This window comes from Lonchura striata, chromosome 1 (genome assembly GCF_046129695.1).
Source record: "Lonchura striata isolate bLonStr1 chromosome 1, bLonStr1.mat, whole genome shotgun sequence".
Lineage (NCBI taxonomy): Eukaryota > Metazoa > Chordata > Aves > Passeriformes > Estrildidae > Lonchura > Lonchura striata.
Genome location: NC_134603.1, coordinates 7,951,269 through 7,979,054, shown reverse-complemented (window position 1 = coordinate 7,979,054; position 27,786 = coordinate 7,951,269). Strand labels below are relative to the sequence as shown.

At 36.3% G+C, this 27,786-nt stretch overlaps 1 protein-coding gene across 1 annotated transcript in view; it reads right to left on the bottom strand.

Annotated features, from left to right (window-relative positions):
* Window positions 1–276: 276 nt before the first annotated feature.
* ZFAT (zinc finger and AT-hook domain containing) overlaps window positions 277–27,786 on the bottom strand; it is a 74,467-nt gene continuing 46,957 nt past the window's right edge. Inside the window, exons 10-16 of the mRNA XM_021542388.2 lie at window positions 27,276–27,449; window positions 24,040–24,128; window positions 21,487–21,625; window positions 16,178–16,296; window positions 14,658–14,784; window positions 12,489–12,619; window positions 277–1,482 (exon numbers count right to left, since the gene is read on the bottom strand). Of these exons, the coding sequence (XP_021398063.2) occupies window positions 1,243–1,482; window positions 12,489–12,619; window positions 14,658–14,784; window positions 16,178–16,296; window positions 21,487–21,625; window positions 24,040–24,128; window positions 27,276–27,449 (1,019 nt within the window). The 3' untranslated portion in view covers window positions 277–1,242. The remainder of the gene's footprint in view (window positions 1,483–12,488; window positions 12,620–14,657; window positions 14,785–16,177; window positions 16,297–21,486; window positions 21,626–24,039; window positions 24,129–27,275; window positions 27,450–27,786) is intronic.

Below are 27,786 nucleotides of genomic sequence, written 5' to 3'. Positions count from 1 at the left end.
CCACAATTTCTTATCCAGATTAATCACACTGATGCATTTGATGCATCGGTTTCTATCACATTACAAATGTTACTAAAACATTTCATGGCTCATTCTTGCCAAGTTCACTGAACATACACAGAATCAACCCTGACACTTACGACCAGCTCTGATCAGTGACACAAAATGGCAAGAAGGTCTGCACCCTCCAAACTTAACATCCCTGGGGCTCCTGGTGCACCCTCGGGATGAAACCAGCACTTAAGAAATTCAAGCATTAGAAGAAAACATGACAAATTTTATTTATTAATAATTTTATAGCTCAAATTTAAAAATATTAAACCAGAAACAATTCAAGATTCATGGAGAAAAACCTGGAACTATATACATGCATAATTACGAATATCTTGATTCTTGTCAATATTTACTTAATCTTTTTGTACAAATTTTTTCACACAGTCATATTTACAAGCATGTCTGTTTAAAACATACGAACATACATCTCTTAGAGCATTTATAAATCTTTTGAATATATCTTTTTTCTTAAAAACAAAAGAATATTTCCTTGATTTGACAGTTTTGGTTTCACCTTAAAAATACCAGATGGGTATTTATTCAGTGGGATGGAAACAGTTATCATTATTCAAATAGATAAATAACAGTCATCCTACTGATACCCAGAATTATCACATATGGCTTTAAATAGCTCCCAAACTCAACGGATCATCTCACAGGTATAAACTACAGTCTGTCTGTGGTGTGTTTCTAGTTTAAACTCGAGCCTTTGTTTGAGTTAGATCCATAACTCAACAGACACTTTCTAAGCATGTACTCAGAGCTAAGAGGCCCTTTTAAATTACAGAAAAAACAACTTTGCTTCCAGCCAAGTCAAGAACATATGAAGCATGTATAAAATGGGATGTATGGGCTTTTCCAGACACTCTAGCTATCTTTACAGATGGATTTTATCATGGGATACCACAGTTTTGAACAGACAATATTTGTGCAAATTTACAGGAATCAAGTGAGAGATCTTCTAAGAAGGGGAAGAATACTTTTTCCTTAAAAGCATCTTCTAGAAACAAAAAAGTCTGAGAAGGTTTTGCACATAATACGTCTATGTTACTGATAGAATTCAACCAGTTAGACCACTTCATAAATACTTGAAAATCCACCAGCTTGCTCACTTTTGGTTGGGACAAGAAAACCCCAAACCTCTGGCTTTGGCAAATTTAAGAATTCATCTCCTTTGAGCATTGTTCTCTAGAGCTCCTGCACTGATTCTTCCACAGCTTGCTCCTCCACAGGCTGCACAGCTTCCTGAACATAAACGATGAATTCTGAAGCCTCCCCACCCTGGGTATAGACAGTGACTGTCTCGATGCCCTCCACCTCATCTGAGGACACCACCAGGTGATGCTGCTCCGACAGCTCCACCGATGCCTGCTGCAGCGTCTCCTGGATCATCAGCGTGTGGTTGGCTGACTGCTCCTCTTCCTTCACCTGAGGAGACAGTGGAGAGCTTACAGAAATTTCACCTTCCCAAGACGTTGCTGGCATTGAGATGATTAATGGAAATACAGCACACAAATTAGCAATCACAGAGTTTTGGAAGAAAATGTCAGTTTTGCAGAAAATGTGAGCGCTTTTGATTAATGAGTGCGTAGCTAGGCAGAATACTGAAAGCACCAGCACAGCATCTCAGTTCTGGGCACAGAGAGCTGCAAAATTTCAGGAACACTGGTCTTTAGTGACAGCTTTAATCTCTCAGCAGTCACTCATTCAAAACTGCTTTTATTTAAATAAATCTGAACTCAATCAATTCTTCTAGTAGCACTGAGTTGAGAACCCAACCAAAACCATGTGAGAAAACACTAACTGTACCCACTTTTCTCTTTTTCCATAGTCAGTGGCTGCTCTTAGAAGTGCAAATTTCACTGTAAACCTTAAGGGATTTTATTAGAAAAATGTGTAATATAAATATCACTGAAATAGGTTCCTAAGGCCTACTGTTTGTGAGGCAGTAATGTTTACATTATGGAAAGGAGAGTGACAGAAACAAGTGAAAATAAAGAAATTTTTACTGAACATTTTTCTTCTTGTCAAAATTTTAAAAAGTAACACAATCTGGTGTTGAATTCCAAATTCATAGGAGTGCCTGTCAATTACTGAAATGCAGTACACACTAGAATGCAAAACCAAATTATAGTCTTCTATCAGACCCATATAAAATTCACATGCAAAGTACTCCAAACAAGTATAAATAAATCCAGAAACTGTAAGTCACGTGGAAGAAATGCATTCTTTCAAGTATTAGTGACAAAATAATCTACTTTTAAGGAGGGAACAGAACAGCAACTTTTCAGTATGCAAGACATAAGCAAAACCATTTGTTAGAAGAAGGTGTCCCTACTCATGGCAGGAAAGTTTGAATGAGATGATTTTTACAGTCCTTTCCAATCCAAACCATTCTGGGAATCCATGGTGTGCTCCTGCAGCACTGAACTCTTAAGTGATCTTACAAAGAAGAGGTCAGACATGGTAGATTCTATGAAGAATGGAATCTGAGTTACAGAAGTTAGAAAGGGCTAATATTTTTTTTTAGTTAGAAGCTGGCGCGAAAGTAAACAGCAATAGCACAATCAAATACAAGTAAATATAATTAAGATCATTAATGCTGTTTAAAAAGGGAGTGGGAACAGAAGGGAAGAACTACACTAGAGATTCCAAGGATCTGTTTGGTCCCTTAGAGACCCGCAAGAAGAAAAATATGCTCTATATGTTTGTTTTCCTGATGCTCTTTTCTCATTTAATTTTTTTCCTTAAGCAACCATTCTCTTTGTTACACAGTGACTTTGCTTTTGACTTTTCTAGTTAGTGTTTAAAATACCTGTCAGGAGAAGATTTCAGAGATTCACCAGCCCTTTAGAACTTTACATCATTCTGAACTTCTACTCAATTAATAAGGCTATAGAAAGCTTTTATTGAACAGTAACAAGTATGTCCAGGTGTTAAATTATGCAGAGGGCCCCAAGTCAGTATGACTGTAATATACTAATGAAATAAACGTGGATTTTATCTGGTGAAAGATACAACAGCTAAAGGGCATCTTCCCATTGTCACTAACCTTAATGCAATAGCACAGTCATACCCACCAATTCCCACTCTGGCTTCATTGCACAGGATATAGGGATAAAAAAATACAGGAGTGAAGTCCTTTTCACATTCTTTTCTCAAACATATCTGAATGTTTTATTTGAAATATAGTTTAGACAGCTCCTGCTGAACTTCAAGCTCAACACCCTATACAAGATGATGCTGGATGTTTTCTTGACACAGTAGAATTTGCAACCAGCCTCAGAAAGAACAATTTATGTTGTCTCAAAATGCAGGCATCACAGAATCAAAGAGTAAATAGACTCAGAATGGTTTGGATTGACAGGGAACTTGGAGATTATCTAGTTCCAGCCCCTCTGCCATGGGCAGGGACACCTCCACTAGGCCTATCCAGCCTGGCCTCGAATGCTCCCAGGGATGGGGCATCCACAACTTCTCTGGGCATTCTGTTCCCATGCCTCACTGCCCTCTGAGTAAAGAATTGCTTCCTAACATCTAATCTAAATCTCTCTTTTTTGAGTATATAAACAACTGTCCTTGTCCTTTCCCTGTCAAAAATCACTCACTCTTTGTAAGCCCCTTTCATCCCTCGCTAATGGAAGCTTTGGCCTCTCTTTGAAAAGCAAGGAGCTAAATCATGAAAAAAAAACCACAGAACTGTAAACTTTTGTCTCTTGTTGCTCCTAAAGTACCCTTTTTTATTTTTTAATTCTTAAAGAAACCCTAAATCCTACAGAAAGCAGCTGAGCATCGGTGAATTTTAATACCAAACTCCCTTTTCATAACTGTCCTCTCCTTTTTCCTGAGGGTACTTGCTCCACTCAGCTCTGTGGAAGTTAAGGACATACACAAGATCTAGTGATGAATATTGCAACAGGCCATGAGAAGTCTAATCACCACTGAATTCAGATAGGAAGCTGCAGTTAAAAATGTTAGATAATTAGAATCTCACAACTTGTTATGAATCAGCTCACAATTACAGCCCTTTAAGTTAGAGATGCTCAAATACAGAAATAGGAGTGTCTAAAATGTGGCCCTATAATTATGCAATATACACTAATCCCTCTTGTTTTTGTGCACTACACATAACCCTCTGACAGCATGCCTTAGGCCAGAAAAATAGCACTACATTTGCTAAGAGCTGCAGGAATGCACAATACAGTATGAGATGGATCTCACTGTTGTCACTCTAAATCAAAACCCATAAATAATTTTAGATACAGCTTTGTGAATGTACATAAATAATGAAGAGAGGAAAATAAATAAAGCATAGTTGACACAAAAATGAAATGAAAGCAGAATCTCATTCAATTCAATAGCAGCAATCTAATACTTACTCAGTTTTATATCCTTTTGAAATGAAAATGGCCAATAAAGAAAGTTAATTTAAACTCCCTACCTGACTTTATCGATGTGGGTTTATTACCCTTGTCATGCAGGGTAAAGAAAACTAATGCCTTTATTTCTGTTGTTTCTAGCTTCCAGTATCTTTTTTGGGCAGCTATCTGTAATCCTTTTAGTTTGACAAATCACCACATTATTTGAGATATTTACATTTCAAATCAGTTCAATGTTTACATGCTTCTGCTTGGTTCCTATTAGATTGTTCCACAGGGAATAATCTCAAAATGTTAATTTACATCCCTCAAATTGATGAAACAGTGGGACAGCTGCCATCTGAATGAACGAAGTCACCACACTCAATTCTCTTTATTGGCTTCTGAAATCTTTTGAAGAGCAGCATCCAAGACCTCTTTTCTGTTTGAGAGTCAGCTGAAAAGCATCTGTCTGCTTATCCTTCATTAAAGAATGACAGCAAGGAGCTGAAGCTACACACAGCTGGCACATTAAATCAAGTCAGTACCTGCATAAATATTCTTTATTAACTAAATCTGTCTCTCACAAAAGCCAATGGGACTTTCACCACCATGTTTTCTTACGAAACTCAACATTTCTATATTCCAAATGATCTTAATTTACATATCCAATGACCATCCAAATACATGGAAGTATTCATTGCAAATGTGTCACTCTTAGAGAAATCTCTTTCTCTCAAAACAAGGAAGTATTTCTAAATATGAAATAAATGAATTCAAGCCATTAAGGAAAACATACTTCTTCCCTTTCCTAAAAGGAGTAAGGAAAAAATACTTGCAGTAAGATGCTAAAGCCTTTTCCTTGCTCTACAGCTTATTTTGTGAAATACTGTAATATCTTCAATTTTATTTGAAGTCAGCAGGAGTTCCAGGTCCATTGTGCTTGTAACAGTTTCGCTGGGCCTGTCCCCAAATCCTCAGTAGACTTTCCATCTTGATTTCACATTGAATGCTGCTTTTCAGTTTACCATGAAGCAGAAAAGTTAATCACAGAGATCTTTCAGACTTTCAAAACCTTATACTAGGCTGCAGATGCTCCTATTTATATCATAAAGCATCAGTACAAAAATACACAAAATATCTGCAGAAAGGACTAAAATGAAAGCATTTTAGATCACAGAGAGCACCTGGATACATGATGTGTCAGCTTACATTGGTGCCTACAAGCTTTGTTCAATATCATCAGAATAATTTCAATGCTTTCTCAGTTCTGGTTTACATACAGTTACATTGTGTGAAAAAAACACACAGAAAACACTGTAATTTGATCATCTGAATCTCTATAATGAGCTACAAAACAAAGACAATCTGGTGCATAATGGTTTTGGAATAATAAGAGGCTTGAGTATGAAAGAGTTGCTTTGCATAAAAGAAAAGCAGCAAGGAGACAAACAAATCTTTGTACTATTGATGCAGATTTTTAAAAACTTTTTGCAATTGGCTGGTTGAATATACCCTGACAAAGGGACTGTGGCTGGACATGGCACTCATCTGGCAAAATGCTGGATTACCTCACCTCCTTTTGAGGCAGAATGGCAACACTGCCACTGTTTCAGGAGCTCTAACAGGACAGGGATTTTGACTGAGATTTTATCTGTACCTTACAGAGATAAGAACACCTCAGCCCTGTCTGCCCCATTTAGAACTTTCCATTGCTGTTTCCATGTTAGGAAGCATCAGATTGCTCTGTGTTCTAAAGCAACAAAATTGACAATCAACATGTACCTAACTCTATATACTGCCAAATTTTCTAGATTACCACCAGCAACCATCCAGGACCAATCCAGGCAGACTGAAAAACAAGGTGTGCTGCTGAAGCACAATGATCAGTAGCCTCTGATGTGACAGCCATGCTAATAATAGGTATTTACTTTTGAAGATGTGCTGCACTATAAAATTATTTTCTGTGATCTGCTTTGAGCTCATGTATAATCTTTGCTCTGCCTTCCTACTGCTGTCACTTTGAAGTAAGTGACTTACCATGGTAGGTTTTTACTGGAGCCTGAAGAGATCACAGAATAAAAGGATGAAAGGAACTAAAATAAAGGGTGAAACACACGGAAATCCAGTATTTTCTGGTTATCTTCTGATAAAGATCTGTTGTGTTATTGAATAACTGATATACTTACTCTCCAGAACACATTATGTCTAAGTTAAAAATAGGTTACTATCCTTTTTAGAAATAGATTTAACCTTTCACTCCAGTGTACAGTAGTAAAATTGTCAGTCCTGTGTCATCTTTCTGAGTGGAAGGAAAAGAAAGAGAATTCAGCAGCCAACTACTGCACTGTATTGTTAATATTCATGTAGTGGTTTGGATCAGGACCTGGATTGTATCAGCTATGCTACATGAAAAGAGTAGTTCATGCCCCAGAGGCCTGATAATTTCAGTATCATTTCAGCATAAAACAAGAAAAAGTAAGCAGACACAGAAAAAGAGAAGTGAGAGAGTAAAACATAAATGGGACAGTGGTAGTTCAGTGTGACAGGCATTAGTGTCAATATACAACAGTCTATTCACAGGTAATTTCTGCTATCATATTTTTGACAAGTAATTGAGAAGACAATGAGGTACAAATTGCTCCTCGTTAAAAATCCACACAACTAAGCACAAGATGGAAGAAGGCATTAGAAATTTATTTGAAAAAAGTAATAAGCAACTAAATCTTCATGGGCTGGGCAAAAGTAGGAGACAAAATCTTTAATGAGAAATGGGACTTGAAGTAGAAAAGGAGTAAAAAATTCAGGAAAGGAAAATAAGACTTTGTTTGATGTGGCATAAAAAGGAACATGAAGTAAACAGGATAAGAGAAGGCAATGACAAGAAGAGGAGCAAAAGCAATCTTATTTCTTAAAAAAAAAAGGAAAAAAGTTGAGTTTTTTTTCCTAAAATAATACAAAAGGGATAAAACATAAACTGTGAATGCCAGAAAAAAGATTATCAGAGTTAACTGTAGCATAAAATAATGATAGCTTGGGCAACCATTGTAGCTAAAAGGTTGAAATGGGAAACCATACAGGAGTCATCATTCAGAACAAATTGGCAACATTTAGGTATTCACCTTCAGGCATGGCCCAAGAATGTTCCTGAGGAGGAAATCAGCTCTCTGGCTTGAAAAAATAGGAAAGACATCCCACAGAGTTGAGAAATAAAGTGGACTTCTGATGAACAACTGTGCAGAAAGGCTGATATAATCACCTTATAATAATAATGACTAGTGATAAACAAAAACTTCTCAGCCATCTTCAGAGTGAGCTAAAAGTGATGGTTCTAGAGCACACAAACCCAGTGCAGTATCACAGGCCTAAGAAAAAACCAAATTACCAGCAAATTTGTCCATCACTATCTAAATGAGAAAAACCATTAAAAACAGGTAACATGCAATCAAATTTAACTGGTTACAACAGTGCAGACAAATGTAAACCTTTGGTTTGCAATCCAAAATTGTACTGCTCTGTAGTAGTAATTTGATGCAAAAATAAGAATTCATATTTGGACAGAGAATTCTACATGCTTTCTGCTCCTTGTGTCAAAGAGATCTGATACAAGAAATAAACTGCATTTATGAAAAAATGAAAGAATTAAATCAGTTAGTATCTTGCTGCCATTAAACATTCCTGCCAACAAACACCAGAAATGGAAAAGCATCAACTAGAAGAGAAACTAGAGCTGATGGATACAGACCAAGAAGAGGAAACACTTCTGATGTTCTTGTCAATGCAGTAAGGGATTCAGGAACTAAGCTTTCAAGGATATTCTTCATATATTGTGAAATCAAGAATATGCACTTTGAATATTGTTTCCTGGGAGGGTTACTTACAGCATTACACACTTAAAGAATCACCTCTGCCAAAAATAACCTATCAGGGCCGTTCATTTCCAAGGGTAAGGTTTCTTCACAAGAAATTCAGTATTGAAATCAAACAAATATTTAACTTGGAAGAAACTTTTAATGGAATAATTAATATCCTTTATTTGATGTACACTCTAACTGAAAGAAACAACTAAACATCAAGGCAGTTTGTAATGAAACATTATTCTAGTTAACACACAGATTTTGTGTGAAAAAGCAGTCTTTGAACACAGGCCTGCAGAGACTGTACATCAAGGGTGTGTGTGATACTGGCCTGACTGCTTATGCTTGGCATGTAAGCCAGGAAAATAGTCCACCCCTATAAATAATGGATTGAAGAGATTCTTCTAGCAAAATAAACAAAAAACCAAATGAATCAATCTCCACCCTAAGGCACAAGGGCAAAAGTACATCTGTAATAGGACACACAGAGTTGAATGTGCAGAAAGGGAAGTGTCTGTTTTACCCTTTCAGTCCCTTCACCTTCCCATGTGCTGTTCCCACACAACTCCTTTCTCCCCAGTCTCTTGCCTATATTTACCATCCACTATGGAAAGTATTTCCTGACTTTTCTAAGCATTTATTAGCCTCTTTCCTAGTTGTTCTTCAAGCTTAGCACTCTTTCTTCTCTCCTTTTTCCCACCTTGCTACTTTTTTTGTCTTTAAGCAGAGCAGAACGTCTCAAATGTCCTGCCATGAAGAAATATCTTCATCAGCTCTTTTACAGAGATCCAGAGTGGATCCCAGTAACTGGACAAGGATGGATTTCTCCTGCCACGCTGTGATCAAACCTTCAAAGGGGATTTTTGCCAGTCTCAGATCATATTGGTAAAACTTCACATTAGTAACTTCTTTCCTCAGGCATTTGAAATTTATATTACACTCTGTAGAAGCTGCATACTTTCAGTGCTCAAACAACTGGATTTATCCAAAATTAGAAAAAATTTAACTTTGATAACAGATTAGTATACTGACGCACAGAAAAAATTAAGATAAAATAATTTCAGGCTCCAGACACAACCTTGGAAAGGTCTCATACATGTGACACTAACAGAGCCAACAATTATTCTTATTTACCAAACATAATCCAAGCTAAGCAGGGCTAACTTTGCATTTTTGGGGTTTAAAATCGTAAGCTGAATCCCAATTCTAACTGGAATTGGTTACTGTTATGTTGTCAAAGCCTTTTCTTTAATATAACCACTCATATAAACAAGAAATATAAAATTTCCTAAGTCAGAACGGAAATTTTGTTCTCGACATGCAATTCAGGAGTTGTGAAGGACAATCTGATCTTGATTTCACCTCCTTTATAATGTATATTTATAATGTAGTGTGCTTGCATTAAGACCACAAAGAGAACAATAATTTACTAGAACTCCTCAAACATGTTGTCCTTTATGTCCTGTGACCTAGTAGAAAGCAATTTTAAAATTACACCAGTTAGACCTAATTAATATACTAGACATCTTCTAAGATGCTGAAAAGGACATAGGGATAAATACTGAGTTTTTTCTGGAGGCAAAATTCTTGCATTAACCTGAAGCTCTAGAAGCACAGCACAAAGGTTAGGGAAGTGCTAAAGTATGAGCATAGCAGCATTACTGAGAGATACAGCTGTATTTATACAAGATGTGGAGGATAAAGTGTAAATGAGAATTTTATGAGTTAAAAATAAGGATGAGGACAGCTGTGGGAGAAATAAATTTCCAGGGAGGAAAAAGGAAACAAAACCAGGAACACTATAGTGTAACATTTACAGAAAAAAAAAAAAACAAAACAAAAAAAAAAAACCCAAAAAAAACCAAAACGAAACAAACAAAAACAACAACAAAAAAACCCTGCTTTTGAAACATTCTAGTAGTTTAGAATTAGAATAAATTTCTTGGTGAAAATAGAAAAATATGAAGGAAACTTGTGAGGGCTAGCTAAAAATGGGATTTGAAAGTAAGAACTGATATAAGAAATGGGTAATGTATGTCCTTAGAGAAAAAGAAAAAAACAAACAGCATAAAAATCAGGACAACTACAATAAATGTTGCTTAGGAAAGAAAAAAGGGATCCAAGCTGCTAAGCAAGGATTCTGTTGAGGCCATTAGAGAGCAGGAGTGGAAATTCAGTGACAGATGATGTCGGTAGATTGCTGACACCCTGAATGAATTCTTTGTCTCACAATCCACAAGAGAAGCTGAAGGTCACAGAACAAAGTGTGGAATACATTTTCCAGTAGGAAAGTGAAATATGAACATATCTAAAGGTCACTTCAAGGCTAACAATTAGGAACATATGATAATTAAAACCCAGTAAAGTTACAGGTACAAATGAGGGATATCCCAAGGAAAGCAACTCAGTATTGAAGAAAAAACTTAACAGTTTCCAATGGGGGAGGATTAAAGTCATTTAATAACATTTAAATACTTCTTTCCCTCAGATTAAAACTGGGTGTTCCTGTAACTCTGGTGCAATTTTCTGGTGGGAAGACAAGAGCTAGAAAGTAACAACAGCTATATAACAGACCAGACTATGATAAAAAAAACAACTTCTATAGAAAAATAAAAGAAAAAAGAAAAAAGAGAAAAATGAAAAGAAAAATTTTTAAAATGTAGAAGATTCTAAAGAGAAAGGGAAATGGGGCATAAAAAGAAAAGTAGCAAAGAGATTCTGTGCTCTAAGAATTTAATATTTTACTTAATACAGGAGGGGTGCTTGTAAGAGTCTGATATCACTGAGTCACTGATGTATAGAGGGAAAAAAGAAGGGATTAAGGCTTAGCAGTCTGCAAACTCAAAAGTCTAGCAATATGGATTGAAAAGTGAAAAGAAAATTAATTTGGAATATAAATATTTACTCAGAAAAAGTTACCACTACATTCAGAGGGTCCAACAAGGAAGGTAATAGATTTTATGATGACTCGGATATTGATCAGAGTTAATACCTGTATATTTAAAGTTTAACACTCAGGTATCAAAACATTCTCTAGGCAGCTCTCCTTCAGCAGCCACTTTCTCCTATTCCTTTAGTACAACAGCCTCAAAAGATGAATTTCTTCGAAGAATTAATTTAAATAATATTGACAAACACCCATTGCTAATACTGCATCCAACCCCCTAAACAGGTCACCTCTATAGCACAGCATGTACATTCTGTGCATACTGTATAATAGGTTTTTTGAAACTTGCACATAATTGGACCACACTGTTTCTTCTCTTTAATGAATGAATTTAGTTTTCAAATTTGGGTATGCTATTCTACAAAAAATCTCTAAACTCTTACATAGTTTCTAGTCAAAATACCTGTTAAGTATTGCAAAGGAACATCTGAAAATGCTCTGGCATCAAATTCTGCCTTGTTTTTGTGACATTGGGCAGCAAGCTTAGGAATTATCCAAGTACTTCACAGACCATGAACTTCAGACTTCTGTGAAGCTCTCATGAACACAAATGTTCAAAACACTGCAAAAATGCTGGACTCAGTTAGTTTTAGCACTCAAAATAATCAGTTCTGGTTCATTTAAATAAAAGGAATTACTTAAACTCCTTGGGAAGTTAAAACTTCGCATGTACCTTCCTTTCCTCACCTGTCAATCACTGAGTGCAGAGACCCCAGTGAATCAGTGGGGAAAGGGATAAGCGAAGAGCTGTGCTGAAAGAGAAGGAACAAGCAGAGTTTAAAGAACACTGAGAGGAGAATGAAAAATGGAAGTTAGCAGACACCTGTGAGAAGCAAAAGTCTTCATGTTTGAACCCAACAGACACCTCAAATTGAAAATTATTTCCTTTCGCTTGCTGCACCAAGGACCACCTGAATCTTTTAGATGACAATGGCATTAAGTGTCTGCATAAAATGTAAGTTTGTTATTTTATAAAGCCTGAAAACACCTGTTAGAAAAAAGCTGTATTCTCACACAAATATCTACATACACATACAGGTGTATTTATTAATTCATATTTTATATATGCATTTTTAGATATATAAAAGTATCTATAAACATACACATGTGTGGGCATGTAAACACACATAAATACAGCACCCAGTGAAAAATCAGGAAAAGTTCTCTATGTGTCTTGAATGATCATTTAAATTTTTTCCCTTGCAAACACTCATTTCACAATAAATATATGAAAATTAAATGTGGCTGATTTAGAGAAGGAAGGACTCTCACCTGCTTCACCACCGTCACCGTGCCAGGTGCCATGGTAACGACAGAAGCCACTGCGGTGGCATCGTGGGACTCCGAACCCAGCTCAATGATCTGCTGCAGGATGTTCACAGCTGTTGGATCCAGTCCTTCACCTTATCCGAAAGACAGCAGCCATAAGATCATCACAGTAGAACAGTTCTGAGGCTGTGTGAATCAAACAGCACAGCCTTGACTCGCAGTGCTGCTGGTACAATTCAAAAAGCTCAATAATGTGACATTTTAATAACAGATCTATTGCAGGGACGTATTCACAAAATAAATTTGCCCAGGGAATGCATGAATCAGTAAGTGCAGCCACACTTACCACTTCTATGCCTATTTGAAAGAGACCTAAAAGAGTACATAGAATAAAGAAACAACAGCCACAAGTCATAGCAGGAATTGGAAATTAGGAAGCTGCACTGCAAGACTTTACAAATCCAAATGTGTGTTTACCAGACATTCACTTACACAGAACCTGCCTGTACACCTATAACAGCCATTTGGTATTTTAGAAACCTGTGTTTACCCTCTGTCTGGTCTTCTGTAATATCTACCTCAACCTAAATGAAGAAGTTTTGTCACTAACCTGCTGAAGGAAAAGGTTAATTGCTTAATCTCATAGTGAGCATTTTATAAACACTGGATCAGAACATGTCTGTCCTCTTTAAAAAATTCTGATGCGTGTACCCCCCTGCAAAAGGAAAGGGACGTTTACAAAAAAAAGCCCAAACAAAACATTTATAGTTGTACTTTCACTTCTCACAGGGCGTGAAAGACCTGAATGCAGAAAAATGTTTTATTTATGCAGGAATACAAATTCCTACCAATGGCCCACCATTCCTACATGCCCACTGTCAGCATGAGGAAGATGTTAGGGAAAGAAACTGTCAGGATCATGTAAAGCTTCCTTATATTTGCTTTAATCACTGTTAGAGACAGAAAAGAGATATAAAATAAATCTAATTTCCTAAGTTAAACTCTTTAAACTGAGGTTGATACTGTGATAGTATAGGTAGTCTAGGTCAGGTAATTTAATTTCAAATAGAATGTAGTTATATATCTGAGTACTGAAAAAGGTTTGCTTGCTTTGGGTTTTTTAACTATAAAACTGCCTTTAGACAAGATACTACTGTTTGTATACAGAGGAAAAATGCTGGAAGAGTACCTGAAGTTGGGTGTTCTAAAAAGAAGATTACTCAAAATACTATAGTTTCCTGCTTAAAATAAAGACTGCTATGTACAGTACATTCCATTACAATATTTATTTTAATTTAGATATACAGAAGAAAAGAACTCAATAAGTTTTCACCTACTGAGAATCTCAACTTATTAAAGTAATATACAGAAACTGGCAGTAATGTAATTTAATTGCAATATGCTTGGAAAATCCATAAAAACAGAGTTTTTGACATGCATCTCTACTGTGAACTATAGAGACTACAATGGTAAACAATTGTAAAATGCTGTCTTCTCATAACCAAGGCATTTATTTATATGTATTAAAAAAACCAAACAGGAATACCTACTAGAGTAGGAATACCTACTCTAGTCTCTGGTGTTATAACACTTTCAGAAATCTGGGCATTTTTATCTTTTCTCCTGGTTTTTGTTATTTTCCACTTGGTAGATGTTTTCTAATACTACTTTTTTACTCTTTTCCTTCTCAACCTGATACAGAATAGCTCACTTAGTTTTGTGTACCACCAAAATTGAGATTGTTAGTGCTGTCTTGGGAATGTGGTAAATGAGCTATTCCACCATGTCACTCCTGCAGTCTTGCTGACTAAAGCCAGAGAGAGAGAAAAATAATAGCCAGAGAATTGCCATTAGATACACACCATATACTCTGCCAAGATAGCTAATTTCACAGCATATTTAATAATATAGGCAGGAAATTCCACACAGCTAGTAATAAAGTGCAAAACAGGCAGTGATAAGTATTAATGACTTCAGGATATAGGAATTCATAATGAATTTTTCATTTATATTTAAAATATAACCCTCCAGAAGTAAGTTCTGGATGACTTATTTCATAATTTTTAATAGAAGATTACAGGACGTCATATATTGCCCAGTACACTCAAAAGAATTGGATATTTTGGAAGAAAAGGTGTATTTGTGTTCCAACCTAGGAAAAAGGTAACTTACTGTTCTCAGAAGTGTATCTGAGGTTCTGTAATGCAGCCACAGCAGCTTGAGTGCCTTGAACATCTTCTCCAGCCTCTGTGATATGGAGATACTGAGTGGATGCTTCTTCGGAAACCTCAGCAGTTAACTTGGAAACAAAACCCAGCCAAGGCATTAATAATCTCATTTCAGTGATTTAACAGCAACAAGGAATGAGTTTGGACAACAAATACTTTAACAAGAGCTATACTGGGTGAAACAGATTTCAAGAAGAGTGTTACATGGGAGACAGGGTAATAATCCCACAGTGTTCTTCTAGATTTTATTTCAAAAGTTGTTTTAAGGATGCAAAGTTATCCTGACCTTATTTTTGTTGCACAGTTATCTTAGAAATAACAACAGACTTGTACTGTACCAGGGTTTAGCAAAGGCTTTTTCAGCAAAATGAATTTATAATGGAGATCTGCTAAAACACCTCAGAAACTTGGAAAAAATGGCATTTTGTTTCAGACAAGTTACCCTTTCCACAAACTAAATTTTTTTTCAAGACAAGCTCTCAATATGTATTCCTGCTCTGATGGGACTCTATTGACAATTCAGCAACAAAGTCATTCTTGCACCCAGGATGTCCTCTTATTTTTCCAGATTTGGGCAGCTACAGGGGAAGTGTATAGATAATCATTTGGAAGATGGAAAAAAGACTTTGAAGGGTTATATTTTAAAAGGCTTGTCCTGTCTTCTTGAAACAGCTATCCAAATAGAATCTACGCTAGACTTATCCTTCTGTGTGTGGATATTCAATAACTGTTAGACAAGACCTGCAGGTCAGGTCTTCCAAATCAGGCATTAGATTTGTGACGGGGTCAGACTGAAATTTAGCAGAAGAGGTCTAAAACTGTGGGGGGTCAGCCAGCTGCAGCTGCTCTTGGCTTTTTCCTCTCTCTGACTTCAAAATCAGCCTACTCGGGCAGTAGAAGATACTCTGCTGGCCAACCATAATTTTGTAATGAAAGTGTCTAAATTTGTGCTTTTCCCACTGATTTTGCATCTCCAGGATTGAAGCTGAAAGCATGGAACATATCATAGAAGACTTACTCTGCATAACATTATAATTTTTTCAGATAGTCAATTTAAAAATTCAGTTTTCTATATTCTAGCCTTCTAGCCACCAAGACATAAGCTTTTTTCTGCAGCTTTGCTCATCTTGCAGTTAACACCAGTAAATATTCAGCATATTACAAAATGCACTAAGTTTTTCAATTTCACACTTTTTTGCTAAAGCTTTCACCCTTTCTGCTGCAAACAGAGGACTAGAAGCCTAAAATGCAAAAATAAGCATTTACAAGGTTGTTAACCCTACCATATATTAAAATTTAACAGACATAGCAAGGCATGCATTTAAGCAAAGATAAGATCCCACGACCTTCTGATCTTATATAAAGTCAGAGCCACATTTTTTCACACTTCTTATTTTTATCCTTATTTTTCTCCCCAGAATTTTAAAAAATCTTGGGGTCAAAGCTATTGTTATTTTGCTTTACCTCCCATTTCGTCTCCCCATCATTCTCCACCAACTTCATTCCATGCTTGTTTTTAAGATGTCTGTTGAACTCCCATTTTGTACCATACACAAAGCTGCAAACAGGACACTTAATGCCACCTACAAGAAAACACAAATAAATTCTTTGTGTTATTTTCATATAAATTGTTTTTTAACACAGCAACAACCTGTTTTATTTGACCCCATCTCAATCAAGCCATGTAACTGTAAAACATTTCCTTTTAGCTATTTGTCCAACATGAAATATTTTAATATTTAACATACACATCAGTGGCATACTTTAGTAATATTTTTAAAAACAGAAGGTAACTAAACTCAATCTCTAGAGTATTTCACTGACACTTATTGTGACTATACTAACCCTCCTCTTTGCTAAGTCTTTACCAAACTTCACTGTTAGAGCAGATGCTCAATATTCCACCTGTAAGCAAAACTGAAGCAGTTTTACTAAGGGAAACAAAAAATTCAGATACAAATAGATTAGATAATATTATCAGTTACAGAAAATGAAATTACATATTAATTTCACACCAATCTGTAGTATTAGGAAAAACACATTGCTGTAAAGCAGTGAACACTTTTCTGCATTACTTTGATATCAACAGTATTAAAACAACACACGAGTAAATTAAATCCGTAATTTTTGTCACTATTACTTTAATTAAACAAGTAATAGAAACATAGAATACAGCTGTTAATATATAACTCCTTACCAGTGACTTGAAATGGTAGCTCAGAGAAATTAATTAAATAATTAGAATAATGGGTAACATACAGAGAAAATCAATGAATTACACACCTTTACTACCTTCAATAACAAAAATTATGTTTGTAACAAAATACTGCAGGCAGATCTTATATAGCTCCACAACTTTCTTCCATTGTGCTCTTTTTTATTTACTGGCCTAAAATCTCCACAAGAAAATTCTCATTTTTGTATAAGTAAAGCACATGACAGCTGTAAAACAGAACACTGAGGCCACAAGTGGATCCTCACCTATGGCCTGTACAAGCAGCTGCAACACAAATTTGTCTCTCAGACACATTAAAAAAATTTTCTGAATGGCAAGGAGTATCATTGAAGAGAAAAGAAACAAATCTAGAAAAATTGTATGGGATTTGCCCAGCATAAAGCAAATGAAACTAAAAAATAAGCCATCAAATGAGCACATAGATAGGGCCTTGTAGAAAAACTAATGGGTAATGCATAATATTCTTGCCCCCTTTGCAGAATATATAAAATTCCTATGCTATTTTTTCCTTTATTACTTTATAATACTAAAATAAATGTCAGATCATAGACTTCTCCTTAAACACACATACCCTGCAAAATGCCATACATCTGTCTGATCCTGGGTGATTCCAATTTCTAACCACAAGCCCAGAAATTATATACTGCTGTCTATCTTTGGCAGTGCAGTTGCTCCAATGAACACAATCCCTCTTCTATGAATCATTCATTTATTTATAAGCTCATTCTAGGAATCTTGAGTACAGTCCAGCAGTCTACATTCATATAAATATTTCCAATTAAGTTTTTTTGCAGTGCCTGCAGTGCAGTCAAAAACCAACTGAGAGTAGAGGAGATGACAGAGTGTGAGGCAATTCACTCTGGGCTCAGTAGGTAACTTAGAACAAGCAGAATACAATATAAATAGATATAGACAGCTTTTATTAGATATTAATCTTTGTTACTTTCCCCTCTCAATTTATTTTCAAGCCTTTTTGCTTGCGGGTACTCTCTCCTTTTCCTTTTCATCTACAGTCTCTTAATTTCAAAGGATTTGTTTAATATCAGGCTTGAAAGGTCTTCCTTTATATGAATACATGAATAATTTTCCAAAATTGCTTTTCAGATCTATAAATACAGTAATTGAAACTAAATAGCAGTTTGTCAGATATCAAGGTGCAATGTCTGGCCCAAGCAGCTTAGAAACATCCAAAGGAAAGGACCTTAAAGATCCCCTTGTTCCGACACCCCTGCCAATTGGCAGGGACACCTCCCACTACACCAGGTTGCTCAGGGCTCCATCCAACCTGGCCTTGAACATTTCTAGGCATGGAGCATCCACAATTTATCTGTGTAATTTGTTCCAGTACCTCACAGTAAAGAATTTCTTCCTAACATCTATTACCTCATACGACAACCAGGTGTCATATATGACAAATATGATTTACTTGTCATACTGCATAATGTGTCCACAGTAATCTCTCTGTGCTGTGTGAACCAAATACAGAAGACATTCTGATTTCCAAATCAGGAAAACTTTTATTAACTTCAATAGGATTCATGGTTATCACTTCCAAATGCAAATGTCTCCCACCAGGAACAATTCTTCCCCCACTGAGATAACAATACACTGAGAAAAATTGATGTTTCTATAGCATGATAAGGAATCTCTGGTCTTATTTGGAGCCCAGGTGCAAGATACATCTGATGCATCACAGAACAGGAAATTGAGTTGGCAAAGGAAGCTGCATGTGGGAAAATCACAGCTATTAATACAGCTCAGGGCTTCATTACAGAGCCCTGAGAAGAGACACTGACTTCATAGCTCCTACATGGATTTGATGCCTCATTACTACTCTAAAATGCCTGACTTTTCCACAGGTGAATGTGGAAAGCAGGCACAGCACTACTGTCAGCACAGGAAATATAAATGCTGTGTAAGGAGAGGAAGAGAAAGAAGGATGCAAAGCCAGAGATGGAAAGAACAGGAAAGATTGTTTCTGTTGTGTCTGTCCCTTTGTAGGAGGGGACCTACAAGGACCATCCAAGCCCAGCTGCCTGACCAATTCAGGGATGACCAAAAGTTAAAGCTGTTGTTAAGGGCATTGCCCAAATACCCCTTAAACACTGAGAGCCTTCAGGCATTGATCACCTCTTTGAGAAGCCTCTTCCAGTTTCACCAACCTCTCAGTAAAGAATTGCTTCCTAATGTCCAGTCTAAGCTTCCCAGGCACAGTTTTGAACCATTCCAATGTGTTCCAGCACTGGATCCCAAGGAGAAGAGCTCAGCACCTCCCTCTCCCCTTTCCCCCTCAGGAAGCTGTCAGAGAGTGATGTGGTTGCCCCTCAACCTCCTCCAAACCAGACAAGCCCAGAGCCCCCAGGTGCTCCTTACAGGACACAGCTTCCTGCCCCATCACCATCTTTGTTACCCTCTGGACACAGTCAGGAACCTTCACATCCTCACCTGGTGGGTCCCAGCCCTGCACTCGGGGTTCCCACACTGAGCACAGGAGGACAATCCTCTCTTTTCCCTGGTGCCCATTCTGTGTTTCATTCACCCCAGGATGGGATTTGACAATCCTCTCTTTTCCCTGGTGCCCATGCTGTGTTTCATTCACCCCAGGATGGGATTTGACAATCCTCTCTTTTCCCTGGTGCCCATGCTGTGTTTCATGCACCCCAGGATGGGATTTGCCCTCTGGGCTGCCAGGGCTCACTGCTGGCTCCTGGAGAGCTGCTGCCAACCAGATCCCAGGCATTGCTCCACCCTGGGGGCAGAAGCTGACATTTGACCTTGTTAAATTTCATCCTGCCCAATGTTCCAGTGTGCTGGGAAAAGGATATCTGCCACAGGAAAACGTTAAAGACTCTTCTCTCTCATCTCACTCCATCTCCATGTTAAGACTACTCTTATATCTCAACAACTTTACAGTTCTTTTGTTTCTGTGGAAAAGAATTACCTTCAGAAAAGCATTTATCTGGCTCCCAATGAGGAAGGAAAGCCTAATCAGTATAAGATTAATTTCTTTGTTCCAGACATTGCAAGTATGATCCCTAATTTATACTGAAATAATTCATTATCTTATAACTATTCCTAAAAGAAACTACAGACAAATAATTCCTTGCAGTGCTCAGATATTTGGGAAGTTAAACCAAGCTCCCCTTGAAGAGTTTTTCCTTCATCTGGGTGACTACAAAATAGAGGCTCTGAGTACTGACCAAGCAAATATTACTTTGTTAAAACAACTGCAGGCTCCCCATGGACTCGTACTGCTCGTGAAAATAAGAATAAAACTATACTATATATACCTACTCTGTTACATATATTTACTTTCAAAATTATTTGGTTGGGTTGGTTTTCTTTTGATAATAGGAAATAAAGAAATGTTACATAAAACCAACACAGACTCAGATTACTTACTGTATTTATGCATTTTCCCCTTATAGAGCACGTTTAAAGGGAGAGTCTATGACTGAGTTATCTTTCTCCGTATCGTGATTTCAGTATTTTAACATGGATTAATGCCTTCAATAGATAAATCTTATGTGTTAATTCTCTGGAAATAGCATTTAGAAATAATGTAACCTTACAAGAATGACATTTAATTCATTAGCTAATACAACAACAGCATTATTTTGGTCTCCATTCCTCTTCAACAAAATCAGAAACTGAAGATTCCCAAAGATGAAACTGTTGGTAGTTTCTATTTAAAAACAGGGAAAACGCTAAAATTATGTATAACAAAGAGAGAAACTTAATTTTACCAAAAATTAAAATATTTTCCACACAATTTAACATTTAATCTGGCTTTCTCCTTTTCTTGCTCAGTATTCCTCACACCAAGCACTAGAACTGAAGGAGCTTTACACCCATAAATGAACCTGACTGTACAATCAGTTGCTTGCCTTGGTTCATCTACCTGGTGTGAAACAGCAAAACTACTTACAGTAGTCAGACTAATTCTAAATTAGACTGTTAAGATTTCTGATATACTACTAAAAAATTCTTGGTTTACTTACACAGACAAGGTGTGCTTCCTTTGCCCATAAACAATATTCCATGCATAACAACTCCTAACCTGTTTTACCTGTACTCTCTTTTCTCCCCGGATTTTTCTAGTGGGAGAATAATTTGCTGACATCTACTTTTCAGTCTCTTTCCTTATGTTTACTGAACCTTACCTCAAGTTCAACCTTGCAGAATTGTCACAGAAATTTATCAGCAGAATGGTAGAAATTTATCATTCATTTCAACATGCAGTAACACTTGACTTACAAACGGAGACAAACAAGTGTAAATGATAAATGTATGCAACAACAAATAGCATAGTCAAGGTCAAACAAAACTTGGTTCCCACACCCTTAACAACCAAGAACAAAGGACACTGAATGAAGGGTAAAAGGTGGCCATTTCAGAAATACTAAAAAGGAATAATGATTTATCATATAACACCCAATAAACTGAAGAACACATACTGCACAAAAGTTTACCTTCACACCAACTTTGCTTCAGCAATAAAAACCAAACCAAAAAATCTTATTTAGTGGAGCTGTACCTTGTTGGATAAGAGCTTCAGCTGCAGGCTCCCCAGATCCTGCATTGACATACTCTTCATTGGGATGCTTCCTGTTGTAATGCCTCTTCAGGGAACCAGATATATTGCAGGAATAGTGGCAATGTGCACAGCGGAAGGGCTGGGAGCAAAAAGGAAAATGTTGGACTGTATTTCCTCACCTCTTCAGGCTACTGGTCTAAGCTGCAAGGTTTTGATCCCAAGAAATCATTATTATTTCTGGCTTGGGCACCTTTAAAGGAAAGCCTCGAAAATTCAAAATAAATTGAAGTTGTAACTAAACATTACCTAAATATGTTAGTTTTTATTATGTGCAAGACAACAAATATTCTCACTACTATAAGATTATTACCCAGTTTTTGTAATTCAGTAAATTGTGTGTCTTCATAATTGATGATAACAGGTCTGACAATGTGGGAGACTCTACTATGAAATGACTCAGCTGCTGTGAGCTTTGGTTTGACAAAGGGCAGCAAGACAACTAAAATAACTAAAAGTACAATATGATTGTACAGCCAATCTAATTTTCCTTTTTGTCTTTCCTTTCTTTTTTTCCTTTCCTTTCACCTCTCCCTGGCATTTGCATTTCTCTGACCATTTGGTGAGCTGATTTTGGCAACTAAATTAATTAATTTTTAACAACACATCTCTTTTCAATTGTCAGAGAGAAAAATTCCTAAAGAAAGAAAAAAATTGGAGAGTAAACATTTGAGCCTAAAGTTAACCTTTGATAATAACTTTCTGACTGAGATATATCACAGTTACAGGAAGCCTGACACAACCATTACGTCCTGTAAAAGCATGCAGATGTTGACTGAAGTCCTCAGGGAAAAGTCAAGTACCTCAGAACAGGATGGAAAATGTTTCATGCAGAGCAGTCCCACCTAAAACTCCTCAGCAGAAAATGGTTGGTACAGAAATGTTCATCCAGGAGCTGAATTTAAAGCAGGGAAATGTCTGCAGTCAGGGTACATTGATTAGAACACTCTCCTAAGCTCATTGCTCGTGATCTTCCTTCAGGCTCCAAACAGCAAAAATAAGGAAGAAAAGTGATGTTCAGACTCCCTTAACCTTATGCTTCAAAGGGTACTGTAACATTCAGCTACTCAATATTTCAGAGATTGGTACTCTCTTTCTGTTGCTGAAACTGTCATTTTTTTATAGAAAATAATCCAGACTGCTGTGCTCTTGTAGCACTCACTTGTGCAAGCCATGCATTGCCTGCTATTAGATAGCAGGACTGCAAATTCATGGAGCTGGGAAATACGATGGATTAAAGGATCATTAGGTCACAAAAGTAGTGACATTTCTCTGAGCCTGATAAGCATGTAAACAACTGTCCTAGAATGAGGCAAACATTTTTTGAACTCCTTTAAACAAATATTCCTGATTGATCTAATCCAGTATTCAGTTCTCTTGACAATGTCCTGAATTGCCACACTTATGTGTAGGCAGATCCCAAGGTCAGAACCAGCTGCATATCAAGAACTGCACTGTGAGTGCATTCATCACGTTAGCCATCAAAAAAAGGAAATTATGTTTCTTCATTAAAAAAAATATTCAAAAAAATATAAGTCTGGAGCAAAATCACATACTTAGGACAGAAAAATTATTTGTTGAAAATGTATAATCTCTTTAGATTACTTGTTTTGTCTTCCAAAACTTAAACCATCATTGAAAAGACTGCTTGCCTTGCTGCTTTATGGTACTTGTTAAGAATGCCTGCAGTGTACTCTTTATAGAAGTAAAATGATCTGTCAGATAATGAAAGATGTTACATGTGAAAATAGTATGATGTTTTCAATAAGAAATATGTTCACTGTTATGATAAAGCTTCACATTAAAATGAACATTTTTGTAAGTAAAATATACTGTCTTTTCTGGAAAAGGAACCAGTATAATTCCTATTTACTGAATATAACATTTCACAATACATTACATTAGGACCTATCACACTGAGAACCAGTGTGAAATTTAGAAATAAAAACATACTACCATTTATTAAAATAAACTGTATCTCTAATCTAAATACTTCATAGAAACATTAACACTTTTCAAAACTCTTTCCAATGCACGTTTCAGATAAATGTTTTAAGGTAAGTGTTTTAAAATTAACTCTCTTCAATTTTCTTCAAGTATATTAACTCATCTGTATTATAAGAGACTGCAAATTTCAGAGAAAATTAAGGTGGGCAATGAACAGTGATATAGTGGATTTGCTTTCATACTTTCCTAGGCCATTTTAAGGTACATATTAGATTCACTTACTCAAGGACTGACAATCAAATTTTGATAAATAAATTTGTTTCATATTGCAACATACAGGTATTTTTGTCAAGTATTAATTACAAATTGGTCATGAACAAAATAACCCTATCTCAAAAGTCTGAATATAAAGTCAAAATTTCCAAAATACTAAAATGTTTATATACTGTTAATTGTCATCAAACAAGAAAATGTGTCAGTTTTAATAATGTTATCTAAAGTTCTGTGTACTTCCTAATAACTTTAAGCATGATTTATATGTTTTCTTACCTTGAAAGAGACATGCTGTTCCATATGACGTAGGAGCTGTGGTTTCTGGGCAGCTGTATAGTCACATACTGTGCATTTAAACTGCTTTCCTGTAATGGGAATAAGAAATGGAATAATTTTTCTATTTAAGTTCAGAAAACTACTAATTCTATTTCCTTATAAAGATAAATTCCAAAATGCTAAGAATGAACAGTAAGAGAAATCTGGCACTTGCTCTGCAGCATTTTGGTTAAATAGAGCTAAGAGCAGAATAAGGTAGGAAAAAAGGCTCGAGTGCAATCTTTAAATTATAAGCATTAAATGCTCTGGATTCTCCTGGGATAGTTACTTGGGAAAGAAAAAGAATTGTTATAGTGCACCCTAAATAGAAGAAGGAAATCCATTACTTACAACTGCAGGCACAACTACATTGCTGTTTGTAAAGCACACTTGGAAATCCTTAAAATACCAATGTTTGGTCACATTCACATGGGTTTAGTTATTTCTCTCCCAAGCACTGAATTGCTATAATTCAAATACATTTTCCCCTCAAAGCAGTCTCTCTCTAATCTATTTTTCCCCCTTATGATTTAAATGAACACAATTTCCTTCCTTTTATTCACTGGGTTTCACACTCTCTTTCTCCTTATTTTACCTCTAAGATTCTATCAGTCCTGCTACCTCCAAGCAAATTACGAAGTGCATTAAATACAGAAGGACTTAATTCCTGAATTAAATCTGCACAGTTGACAAATAGTATTTGACTGATGTGGAATAAGGATATGCTAAAAACTATTCCAAAAGCAAAATAATCAAAAGGTAAAGCAGAAGTAGAGAAATGTTCTGTATTACCACAAAGAGATGGGGTTTCTTTAGATTCCAGATGCTGATGAAAAAGATGAAAGCATTTTATACTAAATGTGGAAGTTATTATAAAGCACGTCTAAGAAGCACCTTCTGGTATCTAAATAAAATAATGAAAATCAGGCTTTCTGGTTTACTTCTAACCACAAGCAGTAATGACCCTGGACTATGGAACTGCTTTCTATCATGTCACTCTTGAGAAGTCTGTCTTCTGGAAAAGAATAAATCAGACACAAAACTACTTTATATTCCACGACTTTAAGTGACCTTGCAGGGCTCTGATACTTGAACAAAAATTGCTTGGATTCATAAGTCAGGAAGACAAGACTCATAAACAGTGAAACAGCTTTCAAATTCACTTATTTGTGGAATAACTGAAGAACACTATATGTGTGCTGCTAAGAACTTTTGCAGTGCTGTCACTACAGGAAGGGACACTGGGCAAAGAGAAACTGTCACTCAGAAGGCTGAAAGTCCCCTGACAAACCACATTCCTGCTGAAAAATGTCCTTTTCCACAAGAGTCTGAAATGCATGAAAAGTTTGCTGGGGTGAATTAAGTCAGGAAAATTACTTAAGACTCCACAGACAGTGAGATCCTGCTTCCACTGGAGAAAATGGTCAAACTCACCTTCCAAAGGCATTGGGAATTTCCTGGGACAATTTTGGAAGTGTGAAAAGCAAGGCAAAAGAGCCTAAGTCTTGGATTTATTTGTACCACTCAAAAATGGAGGTTTACTAAAAAGGAACACAGAGTCATGGAATGGTTTGGGTTGGAAGGGACCTTAAAGGTTATCTTGTTCCAACCCGCATCACCCGTGCGATGGGCTGAGACACCTTCTCCTAGAAGTCACTGGAGTTGTTCCAAATGATGAGTTTGAAGGCAGCTAAAAAAGGCTCCTGGTAATAACAATGCCTCTAGAGGCAAGGTTTCGGCCTGACCTAGCAGTAACTTATAAAAGAACACAGTTCCTCACATGGATTTAAATGTTTAAAGCTAACTTCACACTTTTGAACCCCATCCAGACATAGCTAGATCCTGCTCAATTATAGTGCTGTTCTTAACAACACTAAATTTCAAAGCAGTCTCAGATGAATTGCAGTAATGACTCATACACACATAAATTTGTTCTAAGAAATCTAAGTAACACACAGGTGAAAACAAATTCAACTTTTCATTACTGAATTTCACTATTTGAACATGCCAGATAGTGAAAGAAAACCAGAAAGTTTTTGGAATGAAATCCCAGGAAGTGATTTTTTTTAATGGGGCCATAGAAAGAGATCTACTCTATAGACTGATGATGCTTGAAGTTTTCTTTTCATTCAAATACAACTTGCCTCCTTCTCCTAGCAAGGAATCAGCTGAGATTTCCATCTGGTAAGTAAAATCTTGATTCTCACATATGAAGCTTAGATGTGTGTGTAACAGACCTACTTGTTACTGATCAAGTTAGTTCAAAATACTGGAAAGTACTTTTTGAATAACAAGTGATGTATCAACACATATAATTTCTGCAATAACTTTGGTAATATAACAATAACCATAATCTTCCTGTAAGATGCAGCATATTGATGTAAAAGGGATTGTCTCTTCCACTTGAACACACAGACATAAACATTAAAAAACATCTCTGACACAGAAACTTCAAATATATTCTAAAAATGTAACAGAACATTGTGTGCTTTCTCTGAAGATGTAATTTGAAAAAAACAAGAATGTAAATGAAATGGTCAATAAAAAGTAGAATGAGGTTTCAGATAATTGCATGAGTAACAAAGATCACAGTACTAAGTCATAATGAAGGTCTGTACAACTTATTCTGCTAAATAATTTACTTCAGTATGATAATCACAGAATAATAAAGCCCTTTGTGCTCTAAGCTTTGATATAAAATGGGGTACTTTTCTGGATGTGCATCTTGCTTCTTTCAGTTATCATCACAGAAACAATAAAACTGCAGGGCAAATGAGGTGCTGAGTGTGAGACTGCAGAGAGTAAGAGCCCAGGTTTGCCACTGGCTGGATCCAAACAATTTGCCACCAGGACCCAAATAATATCCTCATAGAATAAAACAGTAAGAGACTTAAACACAAACTATTGGCAATTTCAAATTTCTATTCAGATAAAATGATTCTCCGTAAGAACAAGGAAGGAATACAAAGCCAACATGAATTTCAGAGAAAACTAATATTTCAGAGACAGCTGTCTTTCACAGAAATTAATTTCATAAAGTTTTGAATTATTTTCCAGATGGTGTCTCCTGGGAATAAACAAAGTCTATAAATCATATGTAAGTGTTCAACTTATTTGTTAATAAGGCCTGTGGTACAACCAATATTTATTGTCCTAAAATATATTTAATAAATAGATAAGAGATTTAATGTCCTTACCATCAGCAGTATGAAGGAGTTTATGGCTCTTCAAAGTGCCTTTTGATTTGAACTTTTTCCCACACATGTCACAAAGGTGGGTTTTCTCCGTGCTGTGACGATTCATATGGGCTTTCAAGTTGCTCTTGCTGCGAGTGGCGTACTCACAGAGGGAACATTTGAAGGGTTTCACACCTAAAAGTGAAAAAATATACCATGAAACAACCAGGCTGTGCCTTTCCAGGCTGGACATTTGCTTGAAAGAAATTTCAGATCATGTGAGCACCATGGACAAAGAAACACTTCAAAATTTGGATCTCTACAAATATGAAATTTCATCTACAGCTTCTGTGTAAATGGTGCTGAGCTCATGACTTGCTGAGAGAAAAGAGGAGTTATTTCACAATTGAATATTGCCCTACTGTAGCCAGGTACTGAGTTTGCCCAGGAAAATATTGATATTTGGGCCTTGCTATGCCTACCCTTCATTTAGAAGTAAAATCCAGGCTGCCTATGTTTATGCTGAGCTAGT